The sequence below is a fragment of the Oreochromis aureus genome, linkage group 10, assembly GCF_013358895.1.
Source record: "Oreochromis aureus strain Israel breed Guangdong linkage group 10, ZZ_aureus, whole genome shotgun sequence".
Lineage (NCBI taxonomy): Eukaryota > Metazoa > Chordata > Actinopteri > Cichliformes > Cichlidae > Oreochromis > Oreochromis aureus.
The window spans coordinates 34,530,144-34,547,376 of NC_052951.1; the positions used below are offsets into that span (position 1 = coordinate 34,530,144).

A 17,233-nucleotide genomic window follows, 5' to 3' on the forward strand; every position below is an offset into this window, starting at 1 on the left:
GCCATTCAGTCCTTCAGTCAGTCAGTCGTTCATTCGTTCATTCAGTCAGTCGTCCAGCCAGCCAGCCGTTTCCTACTTCTGTTCTGTTTGTTCACTCCATCGACAATAAACAACCACCTTCACCTACCTACCTGTGAGTCCAGCGTTTGGGTCCTCCTTCTCTCATCCACGCCTCCACGACACAAATCCTGACACCAAAGTGCTGAACAACACAAATCAAAGCAACTAGCAAAGTTAAAAATACAATAAAATTAATAAGAAGGGTGCCAGCGTCCTACAGAGTTAAAAGCCAAGAAATAAAAATAGGTTTTCAGTCTGGACTTAAAGACCTGCACTGATGACGCTTGTCTAAAATGGAGAGGAAGGTTAGTCCGATCCATGAGAGCCGCAATTGAGAATGCTCGGTCTCCTCTGAGTTTCAGCCACGACTTAGGGACCGACAGCAAGAGCTGCACATTTGCATACGAGACTGGACTGGATCTATCATATAACAGTTTGGCTTCACAGGCAATGTTCCCTCTAATTTTTCACGTGTCTGAGCGAACACACAAACACCCTGAGCGATCCCTTGGACCACTGTGAGTGACATCAGACGTGTGCATTGTGGTCACACCGGCATCTAATCCATCCAAGTTACATGGTTTATTAAAATAATCAAATTACAGCATTTAAATTTATGTTAGACTACTTTTAATTAACTGCTTTAGCCCACTTACAATGAAAATGTAAAAAAGATAATCTAGTCATTGACCTGTGTAGTATGTTAACACTATTGGAAGTAAAAATAACTTGAACTCCAATTTTGAAAACACAACTTTCTTTCTTTTTTAAAAAAAGCTCTGACTTGTATTATGAGTCTGTGGTCTGGGAGAGAGTCTGTAACTCTCTGTCTGCCAAATACAGTATATAATGACCAATGCTGGGCAATTAATTATATAGTTACTTCTTCAAAAAAGTAACTCAGTTTGGCAAACAACAAAGATTTTTGCAGATATTTTTTTTTTTAAATGCAGTCAAGGCGTTTTTTTAAATAAACATTTCAAACTATTTACAGAACAATCAGCTGTTCTGCATCAAATCTGATGACACACAAATTATTTGTGCCACTCCAAAAAATAATTTCTGTCCACTATGAGATAAAGGAGAACAACAGCCTGATACCTGCAGGCCTGACAGCAGGAGATGTATCACTGCTGTAACACCTGTAACATTCAGCAGCCGCCTCATTGTTCTGACACACACAACAAAACTATTGACTACACTACACACTAACTACACACTAACTACACACTAACTACAAAAGATTTGCGCTAAACGTCGCAAATCTCTCACATCTCAGAACACCGCCGTCACTCCTAAAACTTCCCCCCGTTTCTTAACAACTAGATGACACGTTGCCATATCATTTTTTGATTGGTCGACACGGTACTTTTTTCGACCAATAGGAAAGGGAGAGGGGGGTGGAGTATGTTTTTGCTCACAGGCGGAGAGCGCTTTCGAGCCTTTTTTCTCATAAAAGGCCGTTTTTACCGTTTCTTCCCGCAGTAAATATAAACAACGATAGTATTCAGCATATTTTTTTTATCATAACTCTGGTTTTACGTGGCCTATCAACACAATTTAAAAACTGGTATGAAGTCCACACTTTTTCCATCAATTGTTCCGTCTGTCCTGCTCACATCTCCAATGGTTGGACACGTTGTCATTAATGTGGCTTCACTCCACGTCAGCCACGCTGCTTTGCTAGCTAAAACACCGGTGTCGGCACATAAGGACGCTGTCATAGCCTGTCAACGACGTTGATTAGCTGCGTATATACGAATGTGAATCGCATTATTGGCTGGACTATAGGATAAGGTGGCATCGTTCTAATACAATATGGGAGCAGCCAGTCACTCACTGACTAACACTGCAAAACAGAATTGTTAAAGTATTAATTTTAATTTCAATTCAGTTTAATTTTTTTTGTGCGCAACACAGATTTTCTGTGCGCAGAGACCGTGCCAGCAGTGCGCAATTGCGCAGCTTAGAGGGAACATTGCTCACAGGGCAATGAAAGTTTTCTTTCTCCAGCTACAAAAGATTCAAATTATTAGATATTTAATTAATTAATACTTATACTTTTTTTAGATTGTTTTGAGTTGAACATTTATTTTGTTAACATCACAAAAACAGCAGGTTATTCCTGAGTCACACTGATAAGTTACCCAGAACCTGACATTAACATTGTAGGGACAGGCTGTTTCCAGACAAAGACTGGCTCACATAACCTGACAGGTTCTACACAGGTGGAGTTTCAAATACATGAACAACAGTAGTCAGAAAGAAATGATCAGCCACATTTAGATAAAGAAGACCACGAAAATCACGTTAAGCTCCTGAAAATTCATTTTGAACAACAGATCACTGTGTCGAAATAAGGATTACATCATATAAAACAAAATTTAATTGATGTGCTTACACGTGACAGTGTTATGTGAAGTGGGTGTGAGAACCAAGTTCTTAAAATGCACATGAATGTGGGCAAACCCTTCAGATGAGTGGGTGCTTATTATCTGCTCAGCCCTGACAAAGGGCATTTTGACATTTAAACTGAAGACTCACTATGGCTGTTTTTCATAAGGGTATAAAAATCCTAATGGTTTGTTTTAGGCCTTGACTGCTTTTTCTAACAGCTGAAAATGATATTATATATGGATAAAATCCTTAACAGGTATCAGATTTTTAAGGTGGTTCAATAAATTGCTCTTAAACATGTCTTATGGCACTCAATCTCAGGCCAATGCCACTACTCAACAGCAGTACAGAGGGATACTGGAAATTCTGTTGTCTTCTGCTCCAATTACAACATCTTGCTGTGTGTTTCTTTTAGTTAATGGGACCATGCTATACATCTTGAGGAGTAAAGCAGTGTTTCGTGAGACAGCCTGTTATGTTCTTCTTTATAATTTACTTTTTGCAGACACCATACAGATGGTCCTGAGTCAGTTACTGTACATACTATCTGTTTGTAGAATCAGACTGACATATCCTGTTTGTGGCTTTCTTGTCATGCTTGCCAATCTCACAACTGGGATCTCTCCTCTCACACTGGTGGTGATGTCTCTGGAGAGATATGTAGCTGTGTGCTACCCACTAAGGCATGCTAGCATCGTCACCATCAGGAAGACAGCACTAGCGATCATCATAGTTTGGGCCGTCAGTTCACTAAATGTTTTTATTCGACTGATTTTGCTGTTAAATTTTCCATTTGAAGACTTAGAGAGTCTCCAAATGAAAGACTTTTGCTCTAACACTCCTTTGTTACTTGGCCCCATGTCTGATCATTATGACAAAGCTTACACTTGGGTTCTTTTTGTATCTGCTGGTGTTGCAGTTACTTGCTCCTATATTGGTGTTATGATAGCAGCCAGGTCGGCCTCCACAGATAAAGTTTCAGCCCGTAAGGTTCGTAACACACTGCTGCTGCACCTGATACAGTTAGGTCTCAGTCTTTCCTCGACTATTTATGACCCTTTGGTTACGGAGATCTCAAAAGTCCTTGACAGAGTAACAATTTTACGCATCTGGAGTATACTTTATGTGTTTATGATCCTTTTCCCCAGATGTTTGAGCCCACTTATCTATGGCATTAGAGACCAAATGATCAGAGGCATCCTCATGTACCATCTGTGCTGTCGAATAAAAACTCTGAGTAATCCTAGCAACGGCCAATGTGTCAAATTAAGCTAAGATTTGAAGTACAGGTTATTCTAAAGTAACACAAGAGAATATAAACAACAGAAGTAACTGCAGAAACATTACGATAATTAGTCTATTATACAACTGTAAATTAATAATAAACAAAGTTGCTTAGTTTGAAACTTCAGTCATCTCTTCATAGTGCAAGTCGTTGTTCAAACAGACTCATCATAATTTACTGTGTTTGGAGCACATAGCACACCTGCAATCTACTTTACAAGAGAAATAAAACTGAGCTTTACTTTTCTGGACAATTCACCAGTCAGTGTTTTTTCTTTTTCTTTTTTGCAGCTCAGTTACTATTTGACTTGAAATTTACATCTGTACATGTCTAAAAATGGGATGAAAGTGCAGAATTTAATATTTCTTTATTTGCAGGTATGCTTGAAGATGCCTTTATAAATTGTATATGTTTATAACCGCTTACTTTTCCATGTCTATTACTCCTTCTACTGTTAAAAATCTATGTTTTTGTATATGGGACTCTTTCGAAAAAAGAACAGCTCAAGCTCTATGAGACAACCTATTTCAATAAAAGACTTAATCATCATCATCATCTCAAATTAAATTTCTCAAATGGATTCTGCACATTCTGAATCCAACCATATATGATTAAAAACTGTAAATTATATTAGGGTACCACAACAATAGCAGCGCTTTTAAGGCTCACCCTAAAGGTCAGACTAGACAGCAAAACTGTAATTTTCAATGCAATTTATTTTCTTCATATAGCGCAACACAGCAACAGTTGCCTCAAGGTGCTTTTATACTGTAAGGTAAAGAGTGTACACTAATACAATAATAACCCCAGAACCAGGGACAGAAAGGATGAGCCAGCTGTGGTGTTTTGTTGGGGGTGAGGAGATTTCTCATTTCTCATCTACACGTATATTTGTTGATAGAAATAAATTGAAGGAAAGGTTTGAAAACTTTGCACTTTAAAAATTTCAAAGAAAAGCATTTTAGTTGTATGCAAGTAAAGACTATACTCAAAATAAGCGGGCCAAGTGAGAACTTCAATAATTCAGTAATAATCAATATGTTGATTAGAAAAGTACCTTTAAGGCTCACACAAGTACTTCCACAACACAGAAATATAACAAATTTAATGTCCCTTGATGGCCTGAGATTCCTCACAACACTGAACTGGATAACTGGTTAAGAAAATGGATGAAAGAATCTCTAACACAATCTAAGACCACATCCAGGACTACGGGAATAAAGTCACTATTGTTATAAGGAAAGCACAGGTTTTCTAAAGCACTCTGAGTGCTCCGAGTAGAAGAGCGCTACATAAGAACCAGTCCATTTACCATTTACCAGTTCACATGAGACTGTATGACCTCTGGAACTCAATTCAAAATATTACTGAATGAATAATAAAATTATGTTTACTTGGTAGTTCAGCAAATGTGAGTTTTTAAACTGGTTCAAGCCTGTAACAAAAGAGGACGCCCAGACACACCAAAGGATGAATTTGTTAGGCAGAAATATTAACAACTTGTTACAAACAAATCACATAAATCCCAGAGGTATACAGTTTACAGCTGTGAAGTGTACGTCGATACATGCATGAGTATTTCTTCTTCAGTCACCTTTTTCACCCACTGTGTGTTTATACACCTCTCTGCATTGAATAGTCACTTATTATTCATCTTTGGATCTCTTCCACAGCGTGTCTTTGTCCTGTCTTCATCCACTCACCCCCAGCAGATGGCCGCCCCTCCCTGAGTCTAGTCCAGCTGGAGGTTACTTCCTGTTTTTCCTTCCCTCTGTCACTAAAGCACTTGCTCAAAGCGGGTCATATGATTGTTGGGCTTTTCTGTTTTCTTTGTACTATTGTAGGATCTTTATTTTATCATAGATAAAGTGCCTTGACGCAACTGTTGTTGTGATTTGGCAGTATATCAACTGAATTGAATAGAATTGAATAGAATAGATGATAGTCTCCTATTCACAGCCACGATGGTCGTTTGCACTGTTTCCTCCTTTCACAAATGAGACTGTTTGAATTTTAGCTTTGCACAGTTCCAAACTTAACCCTGATGAATCACTACTGAACTACACAACTTAAAGCAGACCTGTTATAGTACCTGTACTCCCCTCTGCAAGTCCAAGATGTCTCATTGTTTAGGGGGCTGTTACACCACAGCTCTGAAATGGGATTTATAGCCCCGCAAATACACTTTTTGGTCAGACAGAGGTTTACACCCACGCAACCCAGATAGCAAGGAAACATTGAAACAATGTTGAGTCAATATCAGGCGATGTCATTGAAGCAACGTTGAAGTGTGACGTTGACCCAACGTCACTCTTGCACCCATTTTTAACGTTGAAACAACGTCAGGTTTTGATGTTGAATCAATGTTGAAACCTGACATTGATTCTACGTTATATTTTCTAACACTGTTGACACTGAAACAATGTCAGATTCTGATATTGAAACACTGTTGAGCTATGGTATTGATTTTCCACCTCTTTCGCACAGTTGCTTTTTATTGAAAAAAAAACAAAAAAACAAAAAAGGTCAATAGACATGTATCATTTGCAAAATACTTTATTAAAAGACAAAGTTTCCTATTTACATTTCTGTTTCACGTCACTTTTTATTATTTACTCCGGGATGGGGATGGATGATGTGCGTCCCTGCGCCACCCGCACGATCTGGAGCATATCTGAGCCATTTCTGGACTGCTTGAGCAAAGACCAACTCAGACATAGAGTTCGCCCCTACCTGCTGCGCCAGGCCATCTAGGACAAAAAATACACACACACAAAAAAAAAAAAGACAAAAAAGGGAATTAGAGCACATGAATAAGCTCTTGTTAACTGTCTTCAGCAGGGAGAAAGTATGTAAACTCCTAGGCTGATAAACATGAAAGTCACCAGGCGGAAATCAGTAAACTGCTGCATTTGATTCCCAAAGAGCTATAAGCTGAAAATGTGATATGTCTTAGCATGGTGTGCCGTGTATCCTTTAAAAAAAAAAAAAAAAGAAAACATGGGGTCCTCGGGCTGTACAAAGTGTACAACCCGAGGACAAAACAAGCCGAAGACCAAAGACTCTATCTCCAGATTAACCGGACATGAAAGTCTTGTTATTAAGAAGGACAAAGTAATATAGCAAAAAAAAAAACATAGGAAATGTGAAACGCACCCAGCACATCAATTGATCCCTTTATTGTTCACTTTAGGCTCCTAAAACTACAATAAATGTTAAAACTTACCAAATATGCATCTGCACAGCGCTGTCTCTTTAAATGCCCTTTTTGCTTTGTCTGGTCCTTGGTTTTTCCCTGCCCAGTTGAGTACAGAGGCCAGCTCCTTTGTAATGGCATAAACCATTACACGGCGGACTCGCACCTCCAGTGTGGTCCAGCAGCACCAATCAACGCAAAGCGTCTCACCTATAGACACATTTTATGAGATGGAATTAGCGTGTCTCATGTCTTAAATGTGTATGCAAGTGCTTGTGTGTTTACTTCATGTAATTGATGATAGAAACATGTCATTTAGTTTTCCCTAAAGCCTGATTTTCAAGTCATACAAAGAATAAACCAAAGTATTGGCAGTACAATGTATTTCTATTCCCTTTTGTTGGATATTCATTTGTTAGTTCTTGTAACTGCTAAAAGTGTTTACTAGTTTTTGCCTGTCACATATATTTGTTGTACCATGTAAACTGTGAAATTCCAAGATTTTCAAACTTGCCTTGTAATAGTGGCCTCACAGAGTCTCTGGAATCTACAGAAAAAAAAAATCACAACAAGATGACATTCAGGAGTATAAATTGGGGTTTTTTTTAGATAAGAGTACAATGACATTGTGATGCAGCTTTAAAGCTTTTTTAAAAGCATACCATCTATAGGGAAGACATCATACTGCATGCTGGCGAGATCGCAACGCTGTGTCGGTTTGTGCCGGAGTGGCGAAAGGTGCCGGAAGCTGGGTGGGGCATTATGATGGTTGCTATCAGTGGGCTGGGGGGCAGACTGCGGAGTGATGAGGGCTGTTTAGAAAAGATAATTTTTAAGTATTTAAGAATACAGACAACTTGTCAAAAAAGTTTCCTCGTGTCAGACACAGATATGTACACAGACACTAGACAGTATTTTATTACCTGGTATTTTCACTCGAGGGGCCTGGGGAAACCATTTTTTTTGTAGGCTGCTCATCCTCTGAGTCCGTATATATGTACAGGGATTTGGTCTAAAGAAAAGAAATTAAAAACGGTCTTAAGTAATTGTAAATATGCTTTTGGCATATTGTTTCCTAAAGTTAGTTTGATTTCTAACAACACACACAGGAAACAGAGACGTGCAAGAAGGTACAGTATACAATGAATTTTTGAAGTGCACAAGTGTACACGGCTTTGCATTTTAAAAAGTTTACAAACTTCCACTTTTTGGACTATATTATGTGGTGATATTGCAGTATGCAAGCACCATAGATATGTATAAAAGACAAGATCATAAATTCTTAACAATCAAAGATATGTTTGTGAATAAAAAGGTTTTACTTGTGCTTTCTTTTAAGACTGGTCAGGGTTTCTTCTTCGGACTGAAGGTCAGATGTATCACAGCGTTCACGTGGATATCTCTGAAGACTGCGTTCTGCTTCGTGAAATGTGCCTGAAATACAAACACAATGTACGGCCAGACATACATTACGTGTGGACAAAAGGTGCAAACGCATAGAAAAATCAGCGGTTTCAAAAATACGCTGGTGCGTGTGGACGTAGCCTTATTCATTATTCAAGGCACAAAGCGGAAAGTCATGTATGCGGCGTGCAGCGTACAGTCACGTGGGCATGCTGCGTGAGCATTCGAACTGAGTCTAAAGTTTTCGTGTGCAAATTGAAGCGAGTGCTCTCCAATCATCAAAAGTAACAAAGTCATTGAACACGTTTATACAGTTAACTTTACGTTTATCAATCATATATCACAGATTTAGAATTTTTGTAGTACTAAGCAACTACAGAGCGAAAGTCTGGGTCAAGCGCCGAGGCGGACGGCAAGAACAAAGGAAACCTCAAGCGTCAAAGCTAGCTTTGTAAGGGAATATAACGAAGAAATTATGAAACAAAAATGTTTTCTTTGTTGATATACTTTGTTCGCAGTGCAATTTATTTGTTGCCGGATTGCAAGAAGTAGACACAATTTCGGGTTCCCACATTTTGTGGGAGCAACGTAAATAACAGTAAAAAAAACCTCGTTAATTTTACTGTTATTCAAATGTAAACATGGAAATAACGAGTAGGAAAAAAAATCATTCATTCTTACCTTATACTAATCGTGGTGCAGGCCAGTGCAGTGCATGACCTGATGCCTTCTCTGGTCAATTCCGCTGAGAGTAAATCGAATGTCCCGCTCTACTGTAGAAGACAATGAATACCTGGGGGATGTACCAATGTGAGAGGGTGGTGCGGAATAGTCCAAGTGATCGCTGCTTTAATTTCCGGTCAACTATACATAAATTGCACGTAGACACGATTTTTTAAAGCTGGTGAACTAGACCAAGTCATTGATAACAAATGAACAATAAATCTACTTTCTCTGGTACTTTATACCCGATCAGTTGCAGTGCAATTTAATGCTCAACTACAAATCGATGGTTTTGATGGTGACCGGAGCGAATGATCGTCAACTATAAATAGAGCGTTTTCTCGACGTTGTTGTTGTCACCTGGTCGACTACAAATAGATCAAATATCAATGACAAAAAAACAACGGTGAATCAACATCGTTACAACGTCTCTATAGTAAGACCGTCGGTTTACCACAGTATTTCAATGTTGTTACAACATTGGCATTTCAACCCCGACCATATACGACGGTTCGGATGAAAAATCAACATAGATTCAATGTCGTCTTGCTATCTGGGTCTTACCTTGAATTTTGTGTGCAGAATAGAATAGCCCTTTACTGTCATTGTACATGTACAACGAAATTGTGGAGTACAGATGCAGATGTGTGCCGTTGCTTTCCTTCATGTTGCATTGTGGTTTTTGTTCGAACAGAATTTGTCATTGAACACCAATTTAAACACAAGACGCTCATTTCAGTTTCATGAGCACTTACCGCCATCTTTACACGTTGTTCTTAGTCCCCTACTGTACACTCTGTACACAAATAACTGTGTCAGTTCCCACCCAGACAATGCAGTCATTAAGTTCGAAGATGATACCACAGTGGTGGGGCTCATCTCTGGGGGAGACGAGACGACGTATAGAGCTGAGGTTCAGAGGCTGTCAGATTTGTGCGCAGACAAAAGCCTGGACCTCAATACCACCAAGACAAAAGAGTTGGTAGTCGACTACAGAAGGAGGAAGTCTGAGCTGCAGCCTGTCAGCATCAACGGGGAGAAAGGAAAGGGTGTCCAGTTTCAAGTTCCTGGGTGTGCACATAGACACAGAGCTCAAACACCTAGTTGATTTTAAAGAAGGCACAACAGTGTCTCCACTTTCAGAGAATCCATAAAAAAATGGACCAGAAGAGGGAGCTGCTGATTGTTTTCTACTTTTGCTCCATTGTGTGCTGACATATTGCATATGTTTGTGGTTCTCCAGCTGCACCATGGCACATAGAAAACCACTTCAGAGGCTCATTAATATGGCCCACAAAAAATGGTAATGGCCTGTATTTGTATAGCTCTTTACTTGGTCCCTAAGGACCCCAAAGCACTTTACACATTCAGTCATTCACCCATTCACACACTGGTGATGGCAAGCTACATTGTAGCCACAGCCACCCTGGGGCGCACTGACAGAGGCGAGGCTGCTGGACACTGGCGCCACCGGGCCCTCTGACCACCACCAGTAGGCAACGGGTGAAGTGTTTTGCCCAAGGACACAACGACCGAGACTGTCAGAGCCGGGGCTCGAACCGGCAACCGTACGATTACAAGATGAACTGCTAACTCCTGAGCCACGATCGCCACATGTCCGAAAACCATTGGACATCCTCTTCTGAGGTCGCAGAGAAACAGACTCAAGAACAGGTTTTACAAAAGGGCAATAGTCCTACTCAGTGCTAACACCTGACCTCATTGGCTACCTCCCTGCACAAAATCCACTTTAAGTTACTGTGTTGTGTTGTGTTGTGGGTAGTGCCGACATGGGACAGGTTTCAGTTTCGTTGTACTGTGTAGCATTGGTGGTGTAACACAAGTAGTGGGCATGTAAGACCATGTTAGTGCTACTTCTAGGCTTCTTTGCATGTAGTATAGGCAATATAGTTACCTTTAACCACAGTACAAGGACAGATGGGAAATATGGGCCAGATCAGACAGGTTCTAGATTCGTAGGACCCAAGGGTGTCTGACAACAGAGGACTTGTACGCAGTAGGTGTAGAAAACAAAATTGCATTTATTACGAGTTAGTAAAGTTTAGCAGGTTGTGCACATTTAACAAAAGTAGAGTGTGCTTCTTGAAAACAAAATAAAAGAAAAGAACCCCACAAATAGTCGACCCAAGGTTGTATTGTGTTTTGTATCCTTTTTTAAAATCAATTTCAGTCTGTCAATGTTCATTAGTCACTCTGTGTGTTTGTAACCAGTCGGGTTACAATCTACCAGTTGGTCCAGCTCTTTGGGCTGGGGCTCGCCATCCAGTACTGGAAAAGGGACCCTCAATTCTGCACAGGTCCTCGAAAACCAGTCCAATCGAAATAAGCAAACGAAAAAAACCTGACCTGGGGACCAAGTCAGAACACAGTAGTTCAACATTTAAGCTATGATGTCTATGACTTATTATTGCTACTAATTGCTTCTAGTGGTTCCAAATTTATCTCAAAATATTATATGTTGTACAACAAATTAATTCTAATTTTCAAAGGAAAAAGTGCACAGGAAACATGTTGGCTTAAGATTTATCAAGTTCCAGCTAAGTAAAGTGCAGATGAAGGCACTTAATTTCACATTGCTAATCCTTAGTGTGCAGAACCACAATTAGCACCATGAGAGAAGTGAACATGTGCTAACATAACAACTTCGCACAAAACCACACATTTTACATCAATACCATGCTAATATGACATGAACCTTTAAAGAACATTTTGTATAAAGTGCAGCAGACTCAGTGCTAATTGCTTTAGCCTCGGACAGGGGCACTTTCATTGTAAAATGGCTAGCGGAAATTAGCATTGGAGCTAGCGGCAAGAAGCATGTTATGCTAGCGCACATGCACTGACTGGGACTTACCATGTGAAGCAGCAAATGCTATACAGGGCTTCACAGTGCTCGCGTGGGCTCACAACCATCAGAATTCACTAATACTCTCCAAGTACTTTCACCGAAAAGGCTTTTACTGTCCAGTTAGCTTCTTTCTCTTTCCGTCTGTATCTCTGGCGTAGCTGACTGGTACACGTAGGTAAACACAGGTGTCCGAGCAGCATACACAGATTGGGGGAGGGGCAGACCAGTCAATGATTGGTTACTCAGTGGATCTAACAAAAACACTCTAATGGAGAAAGTCCTGCCTCCACAATATTTATCCTCATATTAATTAAACTTATGTTTACATGCTTTTATCAGTATTTATTATTGTTACATCCCCCAGGAGGATGTTTCTTCTTTCAACTAACTCCTTATGTTCCACCTCCTCTGTCCTGATTGGATGCGACTCACAGAATCCAGCTAATTGTCAATTAGCAGAGAGCTACTTAAGGCCTGTGGAGCTGTGTTTTTGGGCCCTCTGGCCATTTTGATTGCATACCTGTGCAGGCTTGCATGCCTTTGTGACTTGTATGTGCATTTTTGTGTTCATGTTCAGACTGCCTGTAGGGGAGAGCTGCCTTTGGTTTTGACACCCTGTTTTCTCCTGTTTATGTGTTGTTAGGTAGGTTATGGTTATAGGTTGTATATTTTGTTTTCTTTGGAGTTAGGTCAGTTTCTTCTATTTTCATATCAGGGATGTTTTGTTTGTTATGTTGGCCTTGGCTCTCCCTGAAGTTAACCCTCTGTCTGAACCAGAATTTCAACACTAGCATTAAATAAACCTTTTAAAATTACCATCTTGGCTCCTCCTTCACTATTTACCTTTATGTTCGTCCCTTCAAACCCCCTAGATTAGCCAGGGGACATAACATAAATATTTAATTGCTTTTTATCAATATTTATTCCCATTGTGAAACAAGTATTTTAATCAAAATAGTATCAATATTTCTGCTTTTAATCCAGTTTTTAACACTAGGTTACAACTGGGTATAACTGTCCAGTGACAAAAAAGAATTATAAAGTTACTATAAATGAATCAGTATCAGAACCATCACCCTTTAATAATTTCAACACTCGTGTGTCACTCTCGATGATGAAATATGATACACTTTCTACTGAACGTAAAACAGACCTGCCATACAAATAAAGTTGTATACGTCTTTAATTTTCTTACACAATACTTGTTTGGTCACATATGACGGGATTAATATTTCTCAGTATTTGAGGTATCCATCCACCCATCTCATCTGTCACTCCTACTGCACACCAGACTGTCTCACTGTCCTCATACATCTCCTTGCACCACCCTCAGATACGTCTCTGCCAATCCTTACTTTCTCATGCAGTATCATAGTTCCTCTCTCAGCAGCCAATCATCAGCATCCCTGATCCACAAAGACAGTGCAACATCTGTAGTGCTCGTCTGTTTCACAAACACACTCTGCTGATGCACTTCGATGCTCTTAACCCTTCCCGCTGATTGTCAATGGTGGTTCTTATCGGTAGAGATGTAATACCGTTTGTAATCACAAGCACCGCAATTAGACATGAAATCTGAATGTATCCAACACAGCGGACACAGTGACATTGTCCACAGTGAAAAACTATCCTGGATATGATGAGTTTGCTTCAGAGAGCCGAGCCCAGCTCTGAAGCTGCCTTTACATTTCATTATCATTCAAAACTATTTGTTTGCTCAAAATGAAAAACTTATACTCGTTATTTGAAGGTTTTTTCGTTAGAAAACTTTTGTGAGTTTCTCTTTGGTGCAGTCTTTACTTCTTTCAACTATGTGTTTACATGTATCTCATGGCATTGTTCTCTGTATACCTGCAGCATGCGGTGTTTTGTTTGCCATTTTGATTCAGTTCCATTTACAGAGGCCCTCTAATTCCGCCACGATTCACACCTATCCAATGTATTCACACCTGTTGCTTTCAGAAAACAATGGAACGGTCCAGCTGGCCCGGCCCCCACCCCAGACGGTCAACACTTGCGGCTCCCCATCACCTCTACCACTCAGTAAAGCTCAGCAGTTGACACCTCTCTCCATACTTGAAAGGGATGTAAACAGACTCTCTAAGACACAGGACCCACGCAAAGCAGCTGGGCCAAACTGGGTGCCTCCATCCACCCTGAAGCGCTGTGCTGATCAGTTGTCTACAGTGTTCACTGACACCCTCAACAACTCACTGGAGACACGTCATGAGTCATGGGCCTTAATGTCTGGAGACGCACGAGCATACCGCAAGCAACTAAAAATCTTCCTATGCAAAGAGAGTCACAGCCTGTGGTCCTCGCACTCTGGAAACACTTGGCTGACCTTGGCGTGATTTGAACACGCAACCTTCTGATCTGGAGTCAGACGCGCTACCATTGCGCCACAAGGTCCCACAAAGCGCTGCCTCTCTCCGAAACATCTGAAAATCTCTGCAAAGCCAGTCCGTCTTCTTTCCACACAAGCAATTTTTCAGCAACTTGTTCAACTTGTGAATGCAAAGAAGTTGTGTCAAAGACGCATGTCATTTCAAACCATGCATGTCAACACGCACACATAGCATCTCCACTTATACTTGAAAGGTTCTCCTCTTTGAGAGAAGAGTACAAATCCAGGTGCGAAGTGCGCTTGCAGTAGTCAATCAAAAGCCGAACAAAGTGTCTGTCATTCAGTGCTCGCGCTCTGATCAGCTTTGCCGGCCAGCTAGACAATTCTTAACAATGGATATTTGTTACTGATGCTTGTCAGAGAAAGACAAAGTCTTTGGACAGTGTCTAACAACAAAAGACCTTACTCTGACACACACCTGAGAAGTGATTGCTCAGTAGGGAGTGCTTTTTGTACGTGATGATCTCCAGTCTCCAACAGAACCTGCTCTGGAGGAGGCTCCTTGCGCCGTCTGCACCAAAATGCTATATATGAGGTAGGAGACCAGTTCTGTCAGCCTTGAATGAAATCTTACCTGACTAAAAGACCTTACAGTTCACACACAACACAGTCAATGGTCTCTTCAACGACTGTTAATGGTATTTACCAGAGAAGTGACTTCTGAGTAGGGAGTGGTCTGGTATGTGATGATCTCTAAAAGGACCTGCGCTGTTGGAGCAGGCGTCTCTCACCATGCTCCAAAAGGTGTAGGTGAGCTGAGGGAGCTGTGATGGCCGAGAGGTTAAGGCGTTGGATTTGAAATCCAATGGGGGGCTCCCCGCGCAGGTTCAAACCCTGCTCACAGCGAAAGTCCATTTCGCCAGCGTTCCTTTGACAAAGTAAAGGTTGCAATTAGGCGGAGGAGCTCATATTCAAAAGTTGCAACGGTGTCTTGGGCGCTGAGTGACTGACAGTTTTCAATCACCAGTTCAAACCACTGTACTTAAATACTAATCAGTCCAGTACAAAATTTACATGTCTCCAAGTAGAGTCCTCTTCTTCTCTCCAGGCTTTATAAACAATAATGGTCGGAGATGTCGATCAGTGGTATGTGCACAAAGTTTGAATCAGATATTAATACATCAAAATTGTTGCAGGGGGCTACTTGTTATCACTGCTATAGAAAGGCTAAAATGCCAAATCTTTACCTCTTAATCTTTTCCGGCTACGTTTGTTTTTCAGTTAGGCGACAGTACCTGGGTCCCTGGTCTCCCGGCAAACAGAGCTAGCCATTTGGGTACACCCAAAGCAACACCGTGGTCCAACCGTTTACCATCACTTTAGCAGCAGGTACACCATTGCCTCCATTGTTGTGTTTGTATTAGAAACAAGTCATCTCACGCTGTTAAGCTCACAAAGTGAATGGGCTTTGAAGCAGATGTGCGGTACAGGTTAGAGCAGGGGTCCCCAATCCCAGTCCACGAGGGCCGGTGTCCCTGCAGGTTTTAGATGTGTCCTTGATCCATCACAGCTGATGTAAATGGCTAAATGACCTCCTCAGCATGTCTTGAAGTTCTCCAGAGGCCTGGTAATGAACTAATCATGTGATTCAGGTGTGTGGACCCAGGGTGAGATCTAAAACCTGCAGAGACACCGGCCCTCGTGGACTGGGATTGGGGACCCCTGGGTTAGAGTAACTAGGATTTGGTTCTTAGTCAGGCAACTTCTGGGTTCAGTCTGTTTTGTCCAGTTTTATGAAGGTAAATGGCTCCTTCCTGGTAACCTATCCCAGACTTGTAAGGACGCCTTTCTGAGCACAGTTGTTCAGTACCTCGTGAAAACAGACGCGCCTAGCAGAGGATGGTTTCGATCCATCGACCTCTGGGTTATGGGCCCAGCACGCTTCCGCTGCGCCACTCTGCTCCACACGTGCTGTCAGACTAGCGCTGCTTAAAAGTGGGCCTTGAATAACATCTTGCATGAACAAACAGGGAATTCTGAAAGTGGACAGCACCCGCTTGATTATTGTCTTTTATAAATCTTTGTCACCTCGGCGTTTAATGCTTCAGAGCTTCTTGGACTGCTTGTCAGATCTCGTGTGTGGCCCAACAGATTTTAAGCTAGGGTCACCCAACCATTTCCTCGTTAGCTGCTAACTCTTAAGAATCCCTGAGGTTATTGTGTGAGTCACTGGGTCGCATAGTCACGTATCACGCTTAGAAGTGAAAGCACTGACACTTGGGGTTGCATATCTTTACCGGAAATAAACCCATGAAGTCTCTTCTCTGAACCTTATTTTACCTCATGTTAAGCATAATCGACGTTCTGATTCACAAACACACTCTGCTGATGCACTTCGATGCTCTTAACCCTTCCCGCTGATTGTCAATGGTGGTTCTTATCGGTAGAGATGTAATACCGTTTGTAATCACAAGCACCGCAATTAGACATGAAATCTGAATGTATCCAACACAGCGGACACAGTGACATTGTCCACAGTGAAAACTATCCTGGATATGATGAGTTTGCTTCAGAGAGCCGAGCCCAGCTCTGAAGCTGCCTTTACATTTCATTATCATTCAAAACTATTTGTTTGCTCAAAATGAAAAACTTATACTCGTTATTTGAAGGTTTTTTTCGTTAGAAAACTTTTGTGAGTTTCTCTTTGGTGCAGTCTTTACTTCTTTCAACTATGTGTTTACATGTATCTCATGGCATTGTTCTCTGTATACCTGCAGCATGCGGTGTTTTGTTTGCCATTTTGATTCAGTTCCATTTACAGAGGCCCTCTAATTCCGCTACAATTCACACCTATCCAATGTATTCACACCTGTTGCTTTCAGAAAACAATGGAACGGTCCAGCTGGCCCGGCCCCCACCCCAGACGGTCAACACTTGCGGCTCCCCATCACC

The 17,233-nt window shown here is 41.1% G+C and overlaps 1 protein-coding gene and 3 non-coding genes across 4 annotated transcripts; 2 read left to right on the forward strand and 2 right to left on the reverse strand.

Annotated features, from left to right (window-relative positions):
* Positions 1-2,754: 2,754 nt before the first annotated feature.
* LOC116309980 (odorant receptor 131-2-like) lies at positions 2,755-3,732 on the forward strand. Its single transcript, XM_031726697.2, has one exon. The coding sequence runs from the start codon at positions 2,755-2,757 to the stop codon at positions 3,730-3,732; it is 978 nt and encodes a 325-aa protein (XP_031582557.2).
* Positions 3,733-14,274: 10,542 nt separating this feature from the next.
* Positions 14,275-14,346, reverse strand: trnaw-cca. Its single transcript has one exon. It is a non-coding gene; the product is annotated as a tRNA-Trp (tRNA).
* Positions 14,347-15,104: 758 nt separating this feature from the next.
* trnas-uga lies at positions 15,105-15,187 on the forward strand. Its single transcript has one exon. It is a non-coding gene; the product is annotated as a tRNA-Ser (tRNA).
* A 984-nt stretch (positions 15,188-16,171) lies between these two features.
* Positions 16,172-16,243, reverse strand: trnam-cau. Its single transcript has one exon. It is a non-coding gene; the product is annotated as a tRNA-Met (tRNA).
* Between the last annotated feature and the right edge of the window lie 990 nt (positions 16,244-17,233).

Excerpts from the sequence above, each read along its gene's own strand:
- LOC116309980 (XM_031726697.2), top strand. The coding sequence starts at position 2,755 with ATGTCTTATGGCACTCAATCTCAGGCCAATGCCACTACTCAACAGCAG.